Below are 21,433 nucleotides of genomic sequence, written 5' to 3'. Positions count from 1 at the left end.
CTCTCTGTCGCTCCTTTCATTACCTGTGTAGAGATACTCTGGTTGATAAGCTGGCTGAACTGTGAGAGTCTTAGCTTCGCCCATCTCTCGCGTCTGCAGGAGCACAGAAGCAATGGCATGAAAATTGCTGTTGCAAGAGAGGGCAATCAAGAGGTGAAGAAGCAATTTCTTGCTGTGTTCAAAGACTTCAGGCCGGTAATGGTCCAAACCTGGAACAAAACAGTGGAATTTCTTAGTATAAACAAGTTTTAAGCTCGTTTAGATTCCAAGGATAGTAAAGATTCCAAGTCACTCGGGAGGAACATGTTAAAAGAATGTTCAGTTTTCTTTGTTATTGTTTGTATTACCAACATAAAGAAGTTGGGCTTAGGAAAAATAAAATGCTTTATTCCTCAAATCAAATGTTCTCATAAAAATGCTGATAGATGGACTTTTCTTGACCTCTCCATAGCATTTGACATGGTTAGCATTCCTCCTTCCTGGGATGTTCTCTTCCCTGGATCTCCCTGTTAACTGAAGGATTCTAACTTTGTTCATCTCTCTCTAACTAAACTTCTGAGTCTCCCTGCCTTGTTCCTTTTCCCTTTTTTGCTCTACAATTTGGCTATTTTATTTTATTTTTATTTTTTAAAGATTTTTTATTTATTTATTTGAGAGCGAGAGAGAGGAAGAATACAGAGGGAGAGCGAGAAGGAGAAGCAGACTCCCTGCTGAGCAGAGAGCCCGACGCGGGACTTGATCCAAGGACCCTGGGATCATGACCTGAGCCGAAGGCAGTTGCTTACCCAACTGAGCCACCCAGGCGCCCTCAATTTGGCTATTTTAAAATCTCAGTGCTTGTGCTGTATGTTTTCTCTCTCTATGCGCTGACAGCATCTCATGGCTTTGAATTTATCACATCTAGCCAAAGACCCTCAAAGAGGCCCCACTTGTTTGGGTATCTTTATAGGTATAGCATTAGTGAGGTACCACTCTATACTGCAGTAATAGGGTGATTCTAAACAATGACTGATCAACTGAAATTGTAGAGCAGATGTCACATAGAAGCAATGAAAAATGGAAGAGACGAAATTTTAAGAAATGAGGAACGCAGGATGTCAATGTAAAAGGAAGGCTCTCTGGATTACATCTATAGGTTTTTGACCCTATTGGCTAGAATTCCTCTTAGATCCAGTCTTACCTAAGAAGACAGCATGAAGTAATAATGGTAGATGAAGAGCCCAATCTTCTCTCACACTGTGATCCACCACCATCTCAGTCATAAAAATAACAGCAATATTGCACCTAATCAATGACATGATGAAATTAATGTAACTTCTGAAGAGGATGGAAATACATTGATAGATCATTAAGTCACAGTTAAATACAACTCATAAGACCTGCTGAAGAATTATGTAAGACCCTTATTCCAGGGAAATGGAGTTTCATTTCTGACATAGCACAGAACTCCACAAAGACAAGAAATGTTGGCTGAGTTGATCACATAATGGGGTGACTTACTAGTCACTCGATAATAACAGCTGAGGGAGGAAGAGTTACTCACAACCTAGAAATCATCACAGAATGCATATCCATATCCAGATTGCATCAAGGAAAAATTCTGAGTTACAAGGCAGCTTTGCTTATTGGTTAATATTCAACCAAACTCTACAGATACACTGAGAGCTGCAATTCAAGTCATGCATAGTCCCTCTGATTTCAAAGGTCATTTCATTTGATGGGACCTGGAATGATTTCCCTCTTCTTCTCATAGGAGGAAAGTCCAGCCAAAGCTAAGCAGTCATTTTCCTCTATCCACACACGCTACTTACCTGTGGAGAGGCCCCCGGGGAGTGATGGTCTCTGGGAGGTAGTCAACCAGGGGGGCCCAGCAACCTCCAGTACAAGGCATGGGGAGTGGCTGTGGCTGCTTGGTCTCCGTAATAGTCAACAGCCAGCCCGTGTAGGGAGAAATCGGGTCATCTACAGGGTGAGAAAGACAAGCATGTGTTATTTTTAGGGAGAGATGATTTTTGTTTTCCCAACTTGGTGTTTGTAGAAAGAATCTTACAAATTTAGGCTAGTAAAAATAACTTTCTATCCATCTCATTCAGTGAGTATGAATTAGAGGATCAATGGGTTAGAATTACTTGATTAGATTTTTAGTCCCTTTATTTTTTGATAATCTAATATACAATTATGCATTATAGAGCAATGGAAAATACAGACACACAAAAAGAAAACATGAAATCATGCAAATTCTCATCTCTGTGAGAACTTGGTCTTTCTCCAATCTTCCCCATTGCAGTAAAATGCAACTCCATATTTCCATTTTGCTCAGGAAAGGAGCCTTAGAGCTATCCCTGATTTCCCTTTCACATCTCACATCCAACTCATAATAATGATAATAATGATGAGGATAAAAGTTATAATAAAAATAATAACATTAGGAGCTAACACAGGGAATACTTCCTTTATACCAGGCACTGTTCTATGCATTGTACATATTTTTTTTTAAGATTCATTTATTTATTTGAGGGGGGGAGGGGCGGAGGGATAAGCCCGATGTGGGGCTAGATCTCATGACTCTGAGATCATGACCTGAACCAAAATCAAGTCAGATGCTCAACCAACTGAGCCATCCAGGCATCCTTGCATTGGATATATTAATAGTGCAAAAATAAGTACCTCTTACCCCTACTTTACAGAGGGGAAACAGAGGTTAGGTATCTTGCCATCATATTCAGTGAGCTCTACCTTCAAAACATATCCAGAATAAGAACACTTTTCACCATCTCCATCACTGCCAGTGTAAGCCACCACACTCTTTTACATGGAGACCGCAATGGCCTCCCTACCTCCATTCTTGCCCCTTCACAGTCTGTTTTCCACAGAGCAGCCAGAACAATCCTTTTAAAACAGAAGTTCATTCACGTCTCTCTCTTTGCTTGACACTCTCCAGTGATTCCCCTTTCCACCCAAAATGAAGTCCAAATTCTACACCACGGCCTTTAAGGCCTTGCGAGGTCTTCCTGCTATTACTGTCTTGGCTCCTACTACCATCCTCCTTGCTCTCACACGACCCCAGTCATTCTGGCTTTCTTGCTGTTCTGTGATCATGTGAGGCACCCCCCAGCTTCAAGGCCTTTACGTCTAGCATTCCCTTTGGCTGTAGTGCTTTTTCCCTGGAGAGCCGGTGGCTCCCTTACCTCACATGGGTCTCTGCCCAAGTATCAATATATCACAGAGGATTTCTGGGACCACTCTATTTAAAACCCCACCCCCAATCACTTTCTATCCTCACTCTGCTTTCCTTTTCCTTCCTGGCACAGATCACCCATTCTTAGGCACTGAGTACCTCTTCTGACTCTCATGTAAGCTCCACAACAGCAGAGACTTTATTTTGTTCACGGTTGTTTCCCTAGTACCTCAAACAGTATCTGACATGTAGTAAGGAATCAACAAGTAGTTTTTGAATGAATGACCTTCCTCAACAATATCTTTAAAGTAAACACAGCAACAAGTTTCAAAACAACCTCACCTTACACCTGAAGAAGCTGGAAAAAGAACAAACCCCAATCCAGCAGAAGGAAGGAAATAATAAAATTAGAGTAGAAATAAATGATACAGAAATGGAAAAAACAATAGAACACATCAGTGAAACCGGAAGCTGGTTCTTTGAAAAGATCAACCAAGCTGATAAACCTCTAGCCAGACTCAGCATGGAGCTCTTTCTTAGAATGCTCTCAATAGAGGTCAACGGCCTTCAGAGACACGCAGTTCCACTGGGGGCCACATGATCTGAGCCAGGTACATGGCTTCAGACAAGCTGGCTCAATCCTGGGATAGGTTGTAGTGTATTAAGACGAAGGGTGTATTAGATCATCTTTAGGCGGTTTCTACCATATGTAGTTTTTCTTGGCTGCACTCTAGAAAGGCAGTGAGAGTTAACAGATTCAAGGCTGCTGGTCCCGTGTAGAACACTGGCCTTAGTGGTTAGCAGAGCCAGTGAAGGGGGTGTCTTGCCATTGTGAAGACTGAGGCTTGGAGCAAAGGCAGGCATGAGGACACAGCCCACTACTGGGATGTCAGGGAAGGGAGTTTTCCGGGGGCAAAGTCAGGATTTGCCGCAGAAAGCGACTGTTAGGTCTTAGTAACACACCAAAAACTGAGCAATTGGAGCCCTATAAATTCTATGCCATCAAGCTTGGCCACAACAGTTTTAGCCCAGAAAAAAATGTAAAGCATGTGTGACAGTTCCTCATCTCAGACCTCCCCGTAAATTTCTTACAGAATGGCACATATTGCATGGAGCACTGGGTGTTATACGCAAATAATGAATCATGGAACACTACATCAAAAACTAAGGATGTACTGTATGGTGACTAACATAATAAAAAATTATTATTAAAAAAAAAGAATGTTTCACTTTCAGCAAATTAACGTCTTGAGTAACTATCTAGGGCAAGCTAATTGCAAAATGTACTTCTAAGTACTCAGCTACTCTACAATAAAATTTAAAAGGAGAGCAGAAAAGGGAAGAATATCAAAGAATTAAGCAAACAAGAACTTGTGAGATTTCTATAAGGAAAGGATATACTTTGTTTCAATGATGTTCTCAGATACACATCTGATCAGCAAAAATATGCTGGATTTTTAGTGACTGGATTAGGAATAAGTTGGCCTGAAACTAGTTTTCTACAGTTAGAGGTCTAAACCACTAAGACTCAGATGTTATCCAGCTCAACTAGTTGTATCCTTATTATAGGGTTAAACACAGTAGCATATGGCCTTGGAGAATAATCCAGATTTTTTAAGTAATTCTAAAAAAGCTTACATCATATTGGTGGAAAGATTTTTATAGATCTGGGTCTAAATCTGTTTTTTGTCCATGTTACTCAAGTTTTTTTTTTTTTTTTAATAATAGAAAATACTTTCAAGAGGCTGCACACAGTTCTTCCATCTGGGTAAACCCAGATTATGAAGCCCTGGGGCACTAGGTCTCTCCTGATTCCTTCTTACTCTTTCTATCTCTAATGATCCTCCCAGGAATTCAGGGAGAAAATAATTGCCCTTCACATACAGCAGATGTGTGGCCAGACGGTTTTGGAATTGAGCCTACCAATCTTTGTTTTTCTTATGGCATTGGCCATTTCCCTCATTGTGTAGCTAGAACCAAAAATACATCAGGGAGGACCCAGTTACCAAAGTTCTAAGGGGACGGGTGCCCTATTAGACGTGCCACTTCCCCCAGACAGCCAGAGTTAAGTTCTATTACTTAAACACCTGGAAAATGATCTTAGCATGTATGTTCTGGGTTTTTCTGTGATGAGAATATGGTTTGAGTAACTTGATTTCATTTTCTCTTATAATGAATAATTTAAAATAAAAGCTCCCAGTCCCCAGATGACACTATGAACTGGAACTTCTCTGGTCAATAACTGTGATCATGTGAAGGATATTATTGACACAAAGCTCAACTAATTCAAATTCTCTATGAAAATTTTCCCATTAAAATGCTGCTTATTTTATGCTGGTACAACAAGTTTATAAAACAACATTTCTAGGTGAAATAGATGCCATGATGATAACATTAGACTTCTTTTTATGCCTTTCACAACTATTCACTGTTTTTTTTCCCTCTTCACGAATACTTCTATTACTTTTTCTTTTTGTCCCTAAAGCCAGTGATGTGAGTTTATATAATGACATAATTATCTTGCTTTATTATAATTATCCTCTGAAATTCACTATGTATGTATTTTCAAAATGATTGAAATTACTTGATTATAGCATTTCTATCAAATTCTATGTTCTGGACCCAGAGCAAAGGGATAACACTTTAAAGGAATCAACTGGCAAAGACAGCAATATTCCTGATATAAAATCCACAGTCATAGAGAATTTTGTTTTGTTATGCTTGTCACATTCTGGGGCGGGGGGCAGGATTTGACTGCTTTACCTTTTCATGATGCAACTTTTCTTTTGTTCTCAAATTCTGAGTTACTAACTATTGCATAGCAGCCAGACTTTTCTTGAACCAACAACTCTCCATTTCTCAGTTGCTACTCTCCTCATCTGTAAAATCTAGTCCCATCTAAAACTGATGGTCGGTGCCCTTGAGATTTCAGATATTAGGTGTTTGGATGGTATGGTCCCCTGATGGGGTACAGAAAGAAGAGAAAATACAAAGAGATTTATTTTACCTCAGACTGATAGTACTAGTAAGAAATTATATAGGGTCGTGGTTGAAACTTAGCCTACGTTAGAGTATAGCAGTTATATATGAATTTTAGACATCCTTTCCATTGGTCTTTTCAGTGCAGAAGAATTGCCTGTCTGTGCATTAAGAAGCAGAGTCAGGGCAGCTGAAATACAGTGTCATTACAAGTACGTAGCTCTTACTTACTCTGCACATTTTCCATAAAAACAAAACAAATCAGAACAATAGCTACAAAGGCCCTACGCATTGACAAATGAACCTAACTCATGAAATACCATCGTATTTACAATTTCCACCAAAAGAGACAAATAAATCCCACCAGACAGTTTACTGATTTCTTTAGCATACGGAAATGTCACAGGGAGTGTTCTTTGGTTCCAGAATTTCTGCAACTTGTGACCAAGTGATACCCTTTACCTGCTCAGGGCTTAAACAAAATAAATGAATGCATTGACCTTTTTGGTGTTCCCACCTTCCCAGGGTATGAAGAAATTCCTGTGACAGTTCTATCTCCTAGTTTAGTGAGGTTTTCACTTGGCTACTGAGACTATGCCATTGAGAGATTCGATGTGAAAACAGATCCTGCCCTGGGTGAGCTGACTCACGGAGCTTAAAGGTCAAATCCATTCTTAAGATAGGTTGAAAAACTGAACTGCAACATTTGTCCTCTAATGGGACAATTTCTTACTAGGCTTTCCCCAGCTGCACCACCAAGGAAAAGAAATGCCAAGAATATAAAAATACGGATCTGGGCAGTAGTTTGAAGTTTTCTAATTTCGATTTGTTCATTGCATTACTTTTAAGATGCTGACTCTATGCTCACCTGCATAATTGGGTTAGGTGGTTACTTAATATTTATGGGTCTCAAAGTAATTAGAAGAGGAATGATCAAAAGGCTCACTTTCCACTCCCCAACCATCTGTATTCCATCTGAACAACCTGCTGGTACTTACTTTTATCTTCATCGTACGACCCTCCAGAGCTATTACTGTATCTTGACTCCAGGCGGGTGTGGGCTCTGATGACATTACTAAACCTTCAAACACAACAACAACCATTGGAAAATACTGACACGTTACTAATAAACACGTATTATTATTTAGTGGTTGGGTGTTTAGCAGTGAGTTCCAACGATGCTTTTCCTAAAGGAATACTGTAAAAATCGTACCCCAAGCATTTTGTCTTCCTCGAGAGGGCCAGTGGTCACCCTTGCTCAGAAGCGCAGGCTCAAGCCTTCATAAGATAAATATTTGAAGGCTGATATTTGAATTGAGCCAGAAAATAGCATTTGTTCAGAAAGAAAATGGAAATGACACGGAATAATTGGAATCCCTTATTCACACCGTAGCCTAGTGTAAGGTAAGTGGTCAGTAAATAATTGCTGATTGATTAAGTCAAAGTTGATAGAACTGGGAATATACAAAAATGGTTTCCTAACAAATCCTGGACTTTATCAGCTTTACAGTTTCCCTTAAAATGATCTGAAGGTTTTTAGGAAAAGGTTCTAGGTGAGGAAAGGGGCTGAGTAAGGTTATACAACTTGGCCAGTGTCAAGCACAGGAAGGTGGCAGGAGGGAGAGCCATGCTGCCTCCGAGCAGGTGAACAGGTGATTTTAGGACTGAGCTCTCACTCACTAGCTCTGTGACCTTGGCCAAGTCCTGTATCTCCTTGGGGACCCTATTTCCACACCTGCTGAAAAAGAGTAAGACTAATACTTCACCATTTATTTCACTGGGGCTGTTGTGGGAATCCAAAGAAATGATGCTAGAACATTTCCCAAACTGTGAGACATCCAACTGTAAGGGATTAGTTATTATATTTCTACCTTGAATTTCTAGAATGCCTTGCCTTCTCTCTTCAGAGCACCAAAGGCTTTCAAATCAAAAGTATTTTTGTCATCCAAAGGCCTACAATGTAGGGCAAGGGGGTGGCTGAGGGGAAGTGATGATAAAATTTTGTATTTATTTTATATAAAATGGTTCAAGTTTTAGCTACTTAATATATATGCAGTCAAAGCAAAGAATTAAGGCTATCTAGGGGAGCCCAGGTGGCTCAGTCGTTAAGCGTCTGCCTTCGGCTCAGGGAGTGATCCCAGAGTCCTGGGATCGAGCCCCACATCAGGCTCCTCCGCTGGGAGCCTGCTTCTTCCTCTCCCACTCCCCCTGCCTGTGTTCCCTCTCTCGCTGGCTGTCTCTCTCTCTGTCAAATAAATAAATAAAATCGTTTAAAAAAACTTAAAAAAAAAAGAATTAAGGCTATCTAGAAATATCTGGAAAATTCAAATCAGAGCTGGTATGTTCCCCTACATTACTGACAGGTGTTCTGCCTTTACCGACAACAGATCAACACTCTATTTCCCTCCAGAACAGAGGAATGTAGGGCTATAGCTGTCCTCCAGAGTATGGAGAAAAAGAGATGCTCTAGAAAAAAGTACTGGATGTTCCATTAAGAACCCCACCTTGTCCTGGGTGTATATCCTCAGAACTTCAGTGATTTAGATTTGCTGAACACAGAAATGTAACAGACTATAATGACTTTGGTTTTATTCACGTCTTCAATGTTGGCTGCAGTTTTTTCTTTCTCCTGACATGGCCATCTTTTCCCTAATAACTCTGTATTTCAAGCATTATTGTCATATCTTTTGGGTTACTGCTTTGTGAATCCATAAAACAGAACAGCTAGGACATCTGCTCAGTCTGTCCACATCAGACTGAACTTAAGAAATTAGAAAAGTGGCAAACTTATTACCTTCTGAAGACATTCTTTAATCATACTTGTGCTGACAAATGCAAAGTTACAAGCAGCCTAGGCAGAGCCCAGACCTTATTCAGCAAGGAACATAATCAGGGGGATGGAAGAATTCCACATCTGGAGACTTCCATGGGACAGAGAGCTCATGAACCATACACAGTACATGTTGGTTTGTAATCACGCTCTGGAGGGGCCAGGCAGGAAAGAATTACAGAATGGATGACAATGCTCTTTTCCTTCAAGATCATCGAAAGGAGTGTTAGGCAGAGGTTATGAAGCCAAGATGAACAAGAGCAGCAAGCCCCTTCCAGACTGTTCTCTTTACTCTGGAGAAGATCAAAACCATAGTGTAGTGAANTAAGAAAAAAAAAAAAAAAAAAAAAAAAAAAAAAAAAAGGTAAAACTGGCTCCTAAAATCTGTTATTTTCCTTTGCTTTCTTGGCTGTAGAGGAATTTCAAGGATTAAGTAGACCAAATAGCCTTTTAGCATCAAAGGTACATATCTTAAGAAATATATCATGAATATCACTCTGATAAGAGAAAAACTAGAAGGACAAAATGCGTCTCTAAATTTTAACTTGCTGATCCAGCTTGAATACTTAGGTAACTTTTTGTAGATTATTAATCTCTATCCCTGTATCAACACAGATCACCAGAAATTTATACGTTTGAAGCTTATTGCTTTGGTTCCTTATGAAAAATCCTTTCATGGAACTCTAAATTTATCAAATAACCATTTATTAAGGGTTGATGGGCTGAAAATACTTATGGTTCTGCATATCTTACAAACTGCTATAAACAGCTATTTTAATAAAAAATGTGTTCATTTTGTTGTTTAATTAAAAAAACCCTACATGATAAATCCTTCTTTGAATTTAGGGTAGTTTTGGGGCGCCTGGGTGGCTCAGTCGTTAAGTTGTCTGCCTTCAGCTCAGGTCATGATCCCGGGGTTGTGGGACGGAGCCCTGCATCGGGCTCATTGCTCAGTGAGGAACCTGCTTCTCCCTCTGCCCCTCCCCCTGCTTGTGTTTGCCCTCTCTCTCTCTTTCTCAAATAAATAAAATCTTAAAAAAATAATATTATTAAGGGTAGTTTCTGTTAGTAGCTTTTATGAATCGTTTTTATTTTTACACACTGAAAAGTTTAAAATTCACTGTATTCTTCTTTTTGACTCTGGCTCTTGAAGAACTCAAGTTTAGGTTAATACTCACTTTCAGTAGTTTTTCTTAGGACTTGAGGGCTTTCGACACAACTATCTTACTCTCCTCTTAGCTTGGCTCTTACTCCTTTACCCTTGTTTTAATGGTACCATAACCTATCTGAACTTTTTGTTAGTAGATATGATAGTATTAAATATTACCAGAATACATCAAAGGACCATTAACCTAGCTGGAAAAAACATGGCATCAGGCCTACTTCTTTGCACAACTCCATGGCGCCCCCTGGAGCCCAATAAGTTAGTATTTTGGTGACCAGTACCCCCCAGGAGTTGGGTACACAGTAGCCTGGTCAGTATTTCTGACCAATTGTATCTGTAGACTTTTTGTCTACAAGGACTGTAAAGAACAGAATAAGTAACTATCTTCTGTAATGGGGTTAGCAAGAGGGAGGGAGAAAGGGGCCAGATGGTGTTTGGACAGCTTATCTCTGGGCTGTGAGATTTCTCCCATTTCCATTCACATACTGAATAAACATTAAAGAATTCCTACTATGTATAGCATAGTAGGCTAATTATTAAGGATAGCAATATGTATATGAGATATATGGTCTCTGTTTTCCAAGAATGAAAATCTAGTGGTTGAGACAAGCACGTGAACAAGGACCTATAAATCAATATGACGGAGTCTACAAGGAAGGAAGGGTAATAAGCAGATTCAAGAGAAATAAGGTATTTTAGGCTGAGGGCACAGTCTACTTTCATAGAAAAGAGAGAATGTATTAGAGAAATCGTGCAGGTGGAGTACAGGGTCAATGGAATAATGGTATACTTCGGGATAGAATATTCGTAGGTATATGGTTATATACCTACGAATATATATACAAATATGGCCAATAAAGCTATAGATAAATAGATACAGCCATTATGAAAGAACCAGATATAAATGCATATGTATAAAAGTGTGGGTACATAACTGTATCAGGTTTTCCAATGGCCAACAGAAATACAGTGAGAGAGCAGGAGAGCAAGAGTTAAACCAGAAAGCCTCTATTAGAGGTGTTCTCTGGTCTTGATACTACAGAGATGACTGGCCTCTTAATTTCAAGGGCCACCACTAAAAACTTGGGCAGGACACTCAGGACTCTGGTCCCAAAGGGGCCTTTGAAGTGAGATGTTAATATATAGAGATTCATCACCTTTCTAGCCTAAATAAAATTAAGATTGGAAAATTCAGTCTAGACAATAAATGATAAAGAATGTTACGCTCCAACTAGAAAGTAGAAATAACTTTAGAGAAATAATGTGATTATTTACCATGAGGAAGTTTTCCAAAGAAATGCGGATTGAAAACATGTTAATTATCTTGTATTGTCATTGACGTATGGAGCATGAAAACCTTTACTCATTTCCAAGAAAGAAAGGCCTTTATTAGAGGTCTGGGTAGGGTGAGGTCTATGGCTATGATCTTAGGTTTGGGCTTTTAGCCTGAAGGAAGGCTCATGTGGAAGAGCATCTGCCGAAAGGCAGTGCAACAACCCAGGAATGGAGGTACTGAGGGATCTGACAGGGGCCGACCTGGAAATGAGCCTTCAGAACTCCAGAGGCATTCCGTCTGACATCAGATACCCTTCCACCTGCAGCCCCTGCCATATTCTCATGCACAGGATGAAATCCTGAGGACGGTCATGAAGCATCTGGAAGCATTATGGGTTGAGTGAATTATTTCAATTATTTGATCTACTGAATTGTCTCCATTATGAATTTGTATGAATATCTCATCCTTGTTACTAATTTCTTTTTTTTGTTGTTGTTGAAGATTTTATTTATTTATTTGACAGAGAGAGAGACAGCCAGCGAGAGAGGGAACACAAGCAGGGGGAGTGGGAGAGGAAGAAGCAGGCTCCCAGCAGAGGAGCCTGATGTGGGGCTCGATCCCAGAACGCTGAGATCACACTCTGAGCTGAAGGCAGATGCCTAACGACTGAGCCACCCAAGCACCCCCTTGTTACTAATTTCTTAAGTGAAAGGGCTCCCCAGGAGTTTTCACGAGAAAATTGTTAGCCTAAGGAATTTTCAACACCGTGAGAATCATTCTAATTTTTACTTTTTATTTTTTAAAGATTTTATTTATTTATATGTTTATTTATTAAGGGCGCAAGTGAAGGGGAGGGGCAGAGGGAGAGAGAGAATCCTTAAGCAGACTCCCCATTGAGCATGGAGCCCAACACAGGGCTCGATCTCATGACCTTGAGGTCATGACCTGAGTCAAAATCAAGAGTCAGATGCTTAACTGACTGAGCCACCCAGGTGCCCCATCTAATTTTTATTTTTCAATTTGAGTCCTATTTCTTTCTTTTTGTTTGTTTCTCTGTTCTTCACAATTAACTACCGGAAACAGTGATGGAGATTTTATTTATTTATGAGTAGCTTCTGGGCAATGTAAAAGGACAAGAGAAATACCATTAAAGAGCTAATAGGAAGAGACTAGAGGCTTCTTTTAGCAGGAAAAGGCAGTGTCGTTGGTTCACCAAATTTGACCATGTAAAGACGGAATAAAAATGATGACATTTCATAGAACTCACCTCAAGGCAACTACTCAATCTCTAAGTAATCATTCCACAATGAGATCTGAAAATTTCACATGGAAATTCCCTCTAATTCCAGATGGTCTGCGCCTACCAGCAGAACCACCACTGGTTTTTAGTAAGCCCTGCGGTAAGTGAGATTCAGCCTCCAGATGACATGCCTCTTAATCTTTCTCTCCTCTGGCTTTTCTCAGGGAGAAATCGTTATCTTCAGGGATATACAGAGCAGAATCAGGGCCAGTTTGTGTTTCTAAAAGCAAAGAAGAATTTGTGTGTGTGTGTGTGTGTGTGTGTGTAATTTTTGAAATACCACTAACTCTTACTGATGCCTTTGTGTAGACTCTTGCTGAAAGTTATATTGGGTATTAAACCAAATTTGTGCACCAACCTCTCATCAGATTCTTTCAATATTTTGCTCTCCTCGGCGTCTGGGAAACTGTCTTGGCCGGCGACCACTGTGTTGCTGCTGGAGGTGGTTCCTGTAGGTAGGATTCGAAAAAAATGTGCAGGGAAGGGTTAAGCCCAAGTCTCGAGTAATTACAGAGAAGGATTTCTTATAAAATCTCACGGTTGAAAGATTCCTTACATCTTCTGTACAATCTCAGACATTCTAAACAAACTTCCAAGCCCGCCCCCACTGAAATGGGAGAATCCCAGACATCTGTTATGGTTAAACCAAATTCCTCAACTCTCTTATAAAGTGAGGCTGCAACATTCTTGAAACACTTTCTTCCTGACCACTTAGGTAATGAGCTTATTTATGGTGGCTGACCCTGCTGCTAGCTGCCGTAGTATTTCTGGGTTTGAGTTATTAAACTAATGTTGTTAGTGAAGCAAGTCCAAGTACCTAGAGTTTCTGATCCCTGGGCTACTGCTTCTCTGTTAGAACATGCTCTGGCAGCAGGTGCAGAGCAAATAGAGGGCATCAGAGACCAGCAGAGGAAAGAGGTTGGAAGGCAGTTATGATATTAGGAAAATCAAAGGGAAGCTGACTTCCAGGAACTTGAGGAGGATGTTATATATTTCATAAAATATATGCTGAGAAGCCGATTTATGGAAAGTGATCATACTGTTGAGGGGTGTTTTAGTTAACCCTGGGACACTCTTAGCCAAGAAAATTCCATAGATATAAGTAGGAGGGTCCAGAAATGAGATTCCTAAGTGACTGCTGTGTCCTTCCAGGGATCAGCCTGAAGTACAAAGCTCATGACTCACCAATACTGGGTCACGGGCTGATGGTCAGCCTTACAAAATGATCACTACACCGATTATGCCCTTAAAGAGCCTTAGCTATTCTGAAACCATCATTTTTTTTTAAAAGATTTTTTATTTATTTATTTGACAGTGAGAGACAGCCAGCGAGAGAGGGAACACAAGCAGGTGGAGTGGGAGAGGAAGAAGCAGGCTCCCAGCGGAAGAGCCTGATGTGGGGCTCGATCCCGGAACGCCGGGATCACGCCCTGAGCCAAAGGCAGACCCTTAACGACTGCGCTACCCAGGCGCCCCGCTTTTTTTTTTTTTTTTTAAATATTTTATTTATTTGAGAGCGAGAGAGCGCTCACGCATGCGCAGCCATGAGCAGGGGGAGGGGCAGAGGGAAAGGGAGAAGCAGACTCCCTGCAGAGCAGGGAGCCCGAGGCAGGACTCGATCCGGATAATCCTGGATCATCACCTGAGCTGAAGGCTTACCCCACCGGGCCACCCAGGCGCCCCTGGAGCCATCTCTCAAATACAAGTTCACACGGGAATAAGAAAAAGTAACACACACATACACTCCTATCCCCTCAGTGCTCTGCATAAAGAAACACCCAGAGATCCAAGAAGTCCAACCGGCTGCGCTCCCCCTACCCGAGGCTGCCGCGGAGGCCTTGTTGCTGGCTGCAAAGCGGTAGAAAGGCGGGTTGTCACAGTGCTGGACGATGGGGTTCACCGGCTCCGTCTGCTGCAGCTCGAAGAGAAGCTCCTCCATGGTCTGAATGGTGTTGTTCCGGCACAAGTAGATCGCCACCTTTTTAATCTGAGAAGAAACAGAACACAAGGGGTGTCTTCCAGAGCCTCACCCACAAGAACGCCAGATTGTAACCTGTTCCTTTCCATGAACGCGTCCTCCCCGCAGCTAGCACCCCGACAGCCGCGCTTCAGGGTCTCCCAGCGCGAACCACAGTGTTCGGATTAGAATTGGCCTCTCTTCATACTCGAGTCTCACAGGAGCACATGTTAAAGGCCTCACCTTCCCTAATGGCCAAGTTTATAAAAGTTACACCAGGGGCACATGAATTCTCTCCCGACTGAAAGCACGCCAGCTAAGGCTTTATCTAGAAAGAATTTTATTCATACAAACCATGGGAAAAAACTGCTAGTTATTTTTGTTTAAATAAGGAATCCAGTCCCCTGCTATTCTCTACTCCTCTCGAAACAAATGAATTTTAGCTGTTTGCAGGGTTTTAAATTTCCAAAATAAGTCTGGATTGAAGCTCTGCGTTATTGCGGCTCTCACGGTACAAACCTGAGGCACGGAAGCCACAGTGGGTGGCACAAAATCTCTCACAAGAACCAACAGCACACAAATGCCAACTAGGTTTTTCTTTTCTTTTCTTTTATTATTTTCTTTTATTTTTATATTATTTTGTTTTATTATTCAATTTTTAAATTTTTAAAAAATTTCAATTCAGTTAGCCAACACACAGTACATTATTGGTTTTTGATGGAATATTCAATGATTCATCAGTTGCATATGAGTTAGGGTTTTAAAAATGCTGCCGATNAAGGGGATAGGCTGGTTGATGGGTAGTAAGGAGGGCACGTATTGCATGGTGCACTGGGTGTTACACACAAACAATGAATCATGGAACTTTACATCAAAAACTAAGGATATACTGTATGGTGACTAACATAACATAATAAAAAAATTTTTTAAAAAATTAAAATTTTAAAAATTAAAAAAAATTAAAAATGCTGCCATCAGTTCACCTTTAAATACTCACAGTAAATATCACGTATCTACACTAAATATCATGTATCTCAGGAAGATTTCTCTCTGCTTATTTCTCTCCTACCATCTACACTTGAAGAGAAACACCTGGATACTCCCCATTTTTATTGTCTTTTAAGAGCATCTAGATGTAAACACGAAACATTTTTATTAGTCATAATATAGCGTGCTACAAGTTTCTCTTACGTATTGGGTCTACTGTTTATAGAAGGCAGCTTTTAGTAACTGTTAGGAAAACATCCACCCCTTAATTCCTAAGTTTCTGTGTCCAGAGGCTTAGACAGAGGATGACAGGTGTCCCCAGGACACTGCAGCCTGCTTCTCAGGGGCAGAAGGACATTTTCATGTAATACGTAGACGAGCTCCCGGGAGATTCGCGTGGCTGACAAAACCTGACATCTGCACTACTCAGTGCCAAGAGCACATTTTGACCTGCAGCTGCAAATACAACAGGAGCAGCGACTCCCGAAGGTCTGAGGGACACTCACGTAGGGCAGGAGAAGCGTGTCGCTGCTAACCCCACACAGGCTGATCAGGAACTGCAAGGTGATCCTCAGGTTGTTGCTCCACTTCTCGTTGTTGGCTAGAGCATTCCAGGCGTTTTCCATTTCTGGCCCAGGAACCTCGTCTCCATACTGTAACAAACAAGATAGAAACCAGCCTGGGACACGTGCGGGGAAAATGGCAGGGTGCAAAATGTTTGATTAAAAGTTGTTACAAGGGTCATGGCCATCTCAAAATCCTGAGAAGGGGGAGACATGGCCATTCCTCAGAAAGATGCCATGTTTCAGCAACTTACAACGTATCAAGCAGTAAGGTATGTACTTGTTGTCATGATTTTTCATACGTTAGGGTTCTTCTTTGCATTATTACTTTAAAAAATTGTGGTAAAATACACATAACATAAAGTTTGCCATTTTTAAGCACGGGGTTCAGTGGCATGAAGTCCATTCACATCGCTGTGCAACCATCACCACGGTCCATGCCCTATTTGTGTGATTCTTCTTTTTTTTCCATAGACAGATATTAACTTTATTCAAATTTAATATATGTTAACAAATTTATGTTCAAAAGGAACATGTGATGAATTTGGGCATCAGTAAATCCATCACTCAGATTCTCTACTTATGGTATTTGATTTGCTACCTACATCACATGATAAGGATGTCTACTTCCCCAAAATATTTTGATTTTTGCTTTTAGATTAATACAGAATGCAATACTCGTGTAGGAATTTAAGGCAATCTCCTAGGACATGAAAAGTATTTGGTATATCAAGTTATCTGGCACTATTCAATAAGAATTCTATATGGGAGTTAAGAGAAAATTCATATATGTTTGTGTTTACCCTTAGGGTAGCCATCTGAATCTTTAGTCTTTATGGAGGTCGAAATGGAAGTTGAGATAGATGATTGATGATCACACGCTATTAGAGGTCTCTTTAAACATATCTGACCTTTACATTTATTTATTCGTGCGAATCTTAATGGTAAGTGAGGTTTGCCCGGAGTTGGCAGCACAGGGTTGGATCAACCCCAGGCTTTTCCTGGATGACAGAGCCGTGTTCCCGAGGCACGGATCCCCGGAGTTTACCTTGGCCGTCATGTACATGAGGTTATTCAGGACCAGCGACGTGGCTTCCGGGGAGCCCCAGCCACTCCCTCTCAGCCCATGCGAGGCAGTCACTTCCCCTTCCCGGTCCTTGACGTCATCGTCTGGGCTGCTGGGGCTTGACCCCGGGAGGAGGAGCCTGCTGTCCACCAGCTCGATGTTGTGCAGCCAGGGCAGGAGGTAGGTGAGCATGATCTGACGCCCATTTGGGTGTGTCGTGGGAAACCGCTGGCTGACCTCTAGAGAACAGCAGTGACAGAGCCCTGCGTTATCTTATCAAAATAAACGAAGATATTAACACCAACCGACAGATGGAACAGTGACTTCAGTTTACAAAGCTCCTCAAGGTCTCAAAATCTTACAACTGAGGCTCGTCCTCAAGCCTCTCACACCTGTGCTCTGTAGAGGGTCGTCAGGGAGCACAGCGGGAAAAGCATGGGCTTGGTCAAAGTGGAGTGAGGCGCAGGCTTCGTGAGTTCAAATCCGCTGCTATGGAAGAGAAGCATCAGAGCAGACAAAACAAGGGGCACGGAATCAGGACATGGGATTAGATCCGAGCTCCTCCACATTCCAGCTGCAGGAAATTCTGTGTTAGTTATTTAACCTCTCTGTTCCTCGGTTTCCTCATCTGTAGAATGGGACACCTTGGGCCACTATGAGGATTAGCAGATAGAATCACAAGGTATATTATGTGCTCAGCACAGTGCTGGGCACCCAGGAGGCTCTTAATAAACAGTGGTTAGGACTGTTGTAACAAGGACTATTATCTTTCCACTCTTCCGACAGTTTACCGAGTGTCTTCCTGGAGCTCTTCGCTGTCAAACTGAGAAGTGAACCTCCAGTGTGTGGACTCATGGTTGTGGTCTCCACTCAAAAACTGCCAACTATGAGCCAGGTGCACGCTTAGGGGTGTGCTTCATTTGATGAAATAAATGAATCAAAGGGGTAAAACCGGACATCCAGCCCAGCGATTTCACCCTTTGTTTCACTGCCAGCAGCATTTAATTCTGTGATCTGATTAAGCCTTCTATAGAAATAAAAGCACAGCATTACCTATATGCCGCAAGCTGCTTGGACTCTTCTATTTCTAACATCTAGAGAAGAAATGGTTTTATCCCAAGGGAAATTCGAAAGCATGGTCTGATGCCCTTGCTGTTAGCCAGCGTGGCGTGTAATCTCGTTTGGAGAGCTCTTGGCTGCCAAACAATAGAACAACCCAGACGCCAGGAATTACACCAAGATAATCCACTAGATCCCCGAAACAGTGGCTTTCATTGATTTGGCCCTTTTCCTAAAATTACAATTACCATTTTTTTTTTATTTTGAGGAATATGAATATATTTAATGCTGGGCCGCAATAATCAGGGTTAAGCTGGGATGTCCCACAGTCGCTCAAAATTTCAAAACCGACTTAATTTCTAAACTTTATGGATGTGATGACTGATACCATGAACTTTTATGACACATATTCAGATCCTTCAGATCCCAGAACATTTATTTACTCAACATACGGGGCCTTTTCTAGGGGCAGGCACTGTGCTAGGCACCGTGGAGCCAGCAAGGACCCAAGGCTCAGTTCATGTCCCTGACGAGGAGGCTCTGAGGCAAGTTGTGTTGAGAAAGGTAACTCTGGGGCGAGGTAGCACGTGACAGAGGACACAGACAGTAACAGAGTGCTGGAGGGGGTCGGTGGAGGAAAAGGACTTCTGGCTACAAGGATTCAGGGCATGTTATGGCAAAAGAACTATTTTAACTCGCTAGATAGGATCGGGAATTTGGAGGGGAATAAATCCTTCTAATCGGAGGGACAACTGCTTTAAAAATACATTTTTTAACAGTGGCATAAAACCTCTAGTCTTTTTGAGGCAATGATTACCTTCGAGCACATCACACGAGGTGCTTATTTATGACGTTTATTACATCTCGTCTGTCAGACGTAAGGTCCAACTGCTGTGGTGGGGGGGAGGCACCTAAATCAGGGCTAGGATTGTAGAGGTCTTTCTGAAGGGAAAGGAGGAAAAAAATGCCACAGGCATGCACACAACCCCCATTCACCCCTCCAGAAACAAATTTAAAAAAAATGTGAGACGATGTCCGTGGGTTGCTCCATAGAGCTGCTGGCTCCTCTGGGAGGGACCTGTGTAACTCGCCTGGCTACTTACAAGGAATTAACTCATCTGACATTACAAGCAATTAAAAAAAAAAAAGATCTCACCACAGGGTTTTTAGTAGTAAAAGCAGTGAAAACAGGAGCTAGAAAATCTCTATAACCTCAACCTGTAACCTATCTCAAATAGCCCAAGGGTCAATTCTTGAAGAAAAACTTAGATTGAACCTACTTGCCACTCCCTGTATGAGCTGCTTTTGTTCTTAAACTTGCTGTGCTATTTACCTCCTCTTCCCTGATTTCTCCAGCCTGTTACCAGCTTCTCCCTCTCAGCCAAAACACAAGCTCAAATCCTGCTCACTCTCAGACTCCGTATCCCACTGCAGCTCCATCCTCTTTCCCCTTCCTTCTCAGTCAAGCCACTGAGATGTGGCTTATGCTTCTCTTTCTCTGCGGAAACTATTGACAGTTACCACTAGTGGTGAATTGTTGATTGTGAGATCCAGAGGGTAATGTTTAGATCTCATCTCTTGGGATCGTTCTGATCCATTCAAGGCTGTGGATTGCTCACTACTCCTCCAAAATCCTTTCTTCTCTAGGTTTCCATGATGCCCATCTTCTAGCTGTGCTCCTTCCTCTCTAAATGGGCCTCCATCCACCTGTTCCCTCAGTTTTCCTGGGCCCAATCCTCAAAAGCTGCGTTCTTTCCCTCTGTGCTCGTTCCATCGTGATCTCATCTGTTCCCTTGGTTCTACCCCTTCTAGTCTTGCACTGGCCTTCCCTTGACATGAGTCTGTCTCTACATAGGGATGTCTGCCAGACACCTACATTCAATATCCCAAGCTGAGCTCCTCACCTCTGCTCTGTCCTTAGCCTCCCCTTCTCCCTGGATTGGCTCTCAAGGTGGGGTTATCAGGGACTCCCTTCTGTGTACCCTGCCTGGGAGCTCTTGACTCTGGTCTCCCCCTTCTACTATCATGGAGCTGTCTTAGTTCAGGCCTTCATAATTTCCTCCATGGACCACTGTCGTTGTTTCTCAACTGATCTTCTCTTTAGACTGGGTGTTCTTTTATCCGTCCTTTACACACAGTCGGTCTTTCTAAAATGCATTCTGCTCTTGTCCCCCTCTCTTGTTTGAAACTGATCAGTGGTTTTCAGAACCCAAGCAGCTTATTGGATGCCCTCCCTGTTCCCAGGGTTCCGAGGGATTTCAAGGAGCACCTAGACATCACTGTCCTACAAACTCCTTAGGGTACAATGCAAAGCCTTCTAAGACTTGACTTCTGCCTCTCTGTCTGTCCATGACCATCTCTGGCTTTCCCCCATCCCTGCATGTTGTAGTAGCCAAACTGACCACTACATAGTCTCTCGAACGCAGCATGTTACTTTATACCTCTAAGTCAACCCACATGCTATTTCTTTGGTCTGTAATACCTATCTACTTGCCAACTGTAATGTCAACTCCTTGTCTGCTTTGCAAATTTCTACTCTTCTTTCCAACTGCAGCTCAGACGCCAACTTCTCTGGGAGGTCTTGCCTGATATTCTTGGCCCAATAATTGATTATCCCCTTATCTTCTATCTCATACACAGAATGTGCTTTTTTTTTTTTATTGTACTTGCTGCCCTGTATCATAATCATATGACTGCACATCTTTCCTTATTACTAGATTGTGACCCATTGATGGGAGAGAGACTGTTTTATTCACATCTGTGTTCCTAGGACCTAAACACAGTGCTTGGCACGGACGTGGCACTCACATCTCGGTTGATGTGAATAGAAATACGTTTTAGTTTCCCAAGAAGAGAACTAGTTTATCAAGAAGGCTTTTCTGGAGCTCCTCCACTATTTCAGGCATGAGACAAGGATATGACTAATCCTGTTGCAGACAGATGGAGAGGTTTTCACAGAAGCAGATTTTCAATTAGGTCTCTCTCTCTCTCTTTTTTTTAAAGATGTATTTATTTATTTTGGAGAGGTGGGAGGGCAAAGGGAGAGGAAGAGAACAACTCAAGTAGACTCTGG

At 41.8% G+C, this 21,433-nt stretch overlaps 1 protein-coding gene across 1 annotated transcript in view; it reads right to left on the bottom strand.

Annotated features, from left to right (window-relative positions):
• The window catches only part of FRY (FRY microtubule binding protein), a 258,709-nt gene that overhangs the window by 64,925 nt on the left and 172,351 nt on the right, over positions 1-21,433 (bottom strand). Inside the window, exons 32-39 of the mRNA XM_034663782.1 lie at positions 17,284-17,540; positions 16,179-16,325; positions 14,547-14,715; positions 13,087-13,177; positions 7,156-7,238; positions 1,812-1,962; positions 1,181-1,284; positions 24-209 (exon numbers count right to left, since the gene is read on the bottom strand). Coding sequence (XP_034519673.1) covers positions 24-209; positions 1,181-1,284; positions 1,812-1,962; positions 7,156-7,238; positions 13,087-13,177; positions 14,547-14,715; positions 16,179-16,325; positions 17,284-17,540 — 1,188 coding nt within the window. The remainder of the gene's footprint in view (positions 1-23; positions 210-1,180; positions 1,285-1,811; positions 1,963-7,155; positions 7,239-13,086; positions 13,178-14,546; positions 14,716-16,178; positions 16,326-17,283; positions 17,541-21,433) is intronic.

Source organism: Ailuropoda melanoleuca, chromosome 7, assembly GCF_002007445.2.
Source record: "Ailuropoda melanoleuca isolate Jingjing chromosome 7, ASM200744v2, whole genome shotgun sequence".
In the NCBI taxonomy this organism is placed as follows: Eukaryota; Metazoa; Chordata; class Mammalia; order Carnivora; family Ursidae; genus Ailuropoda; species Ailuropoda melanoleuca.
Note: the sequence above shows the minus strand (reverse complement) of the source record. Positions and strands in the feature narration are given on the sequence as shown.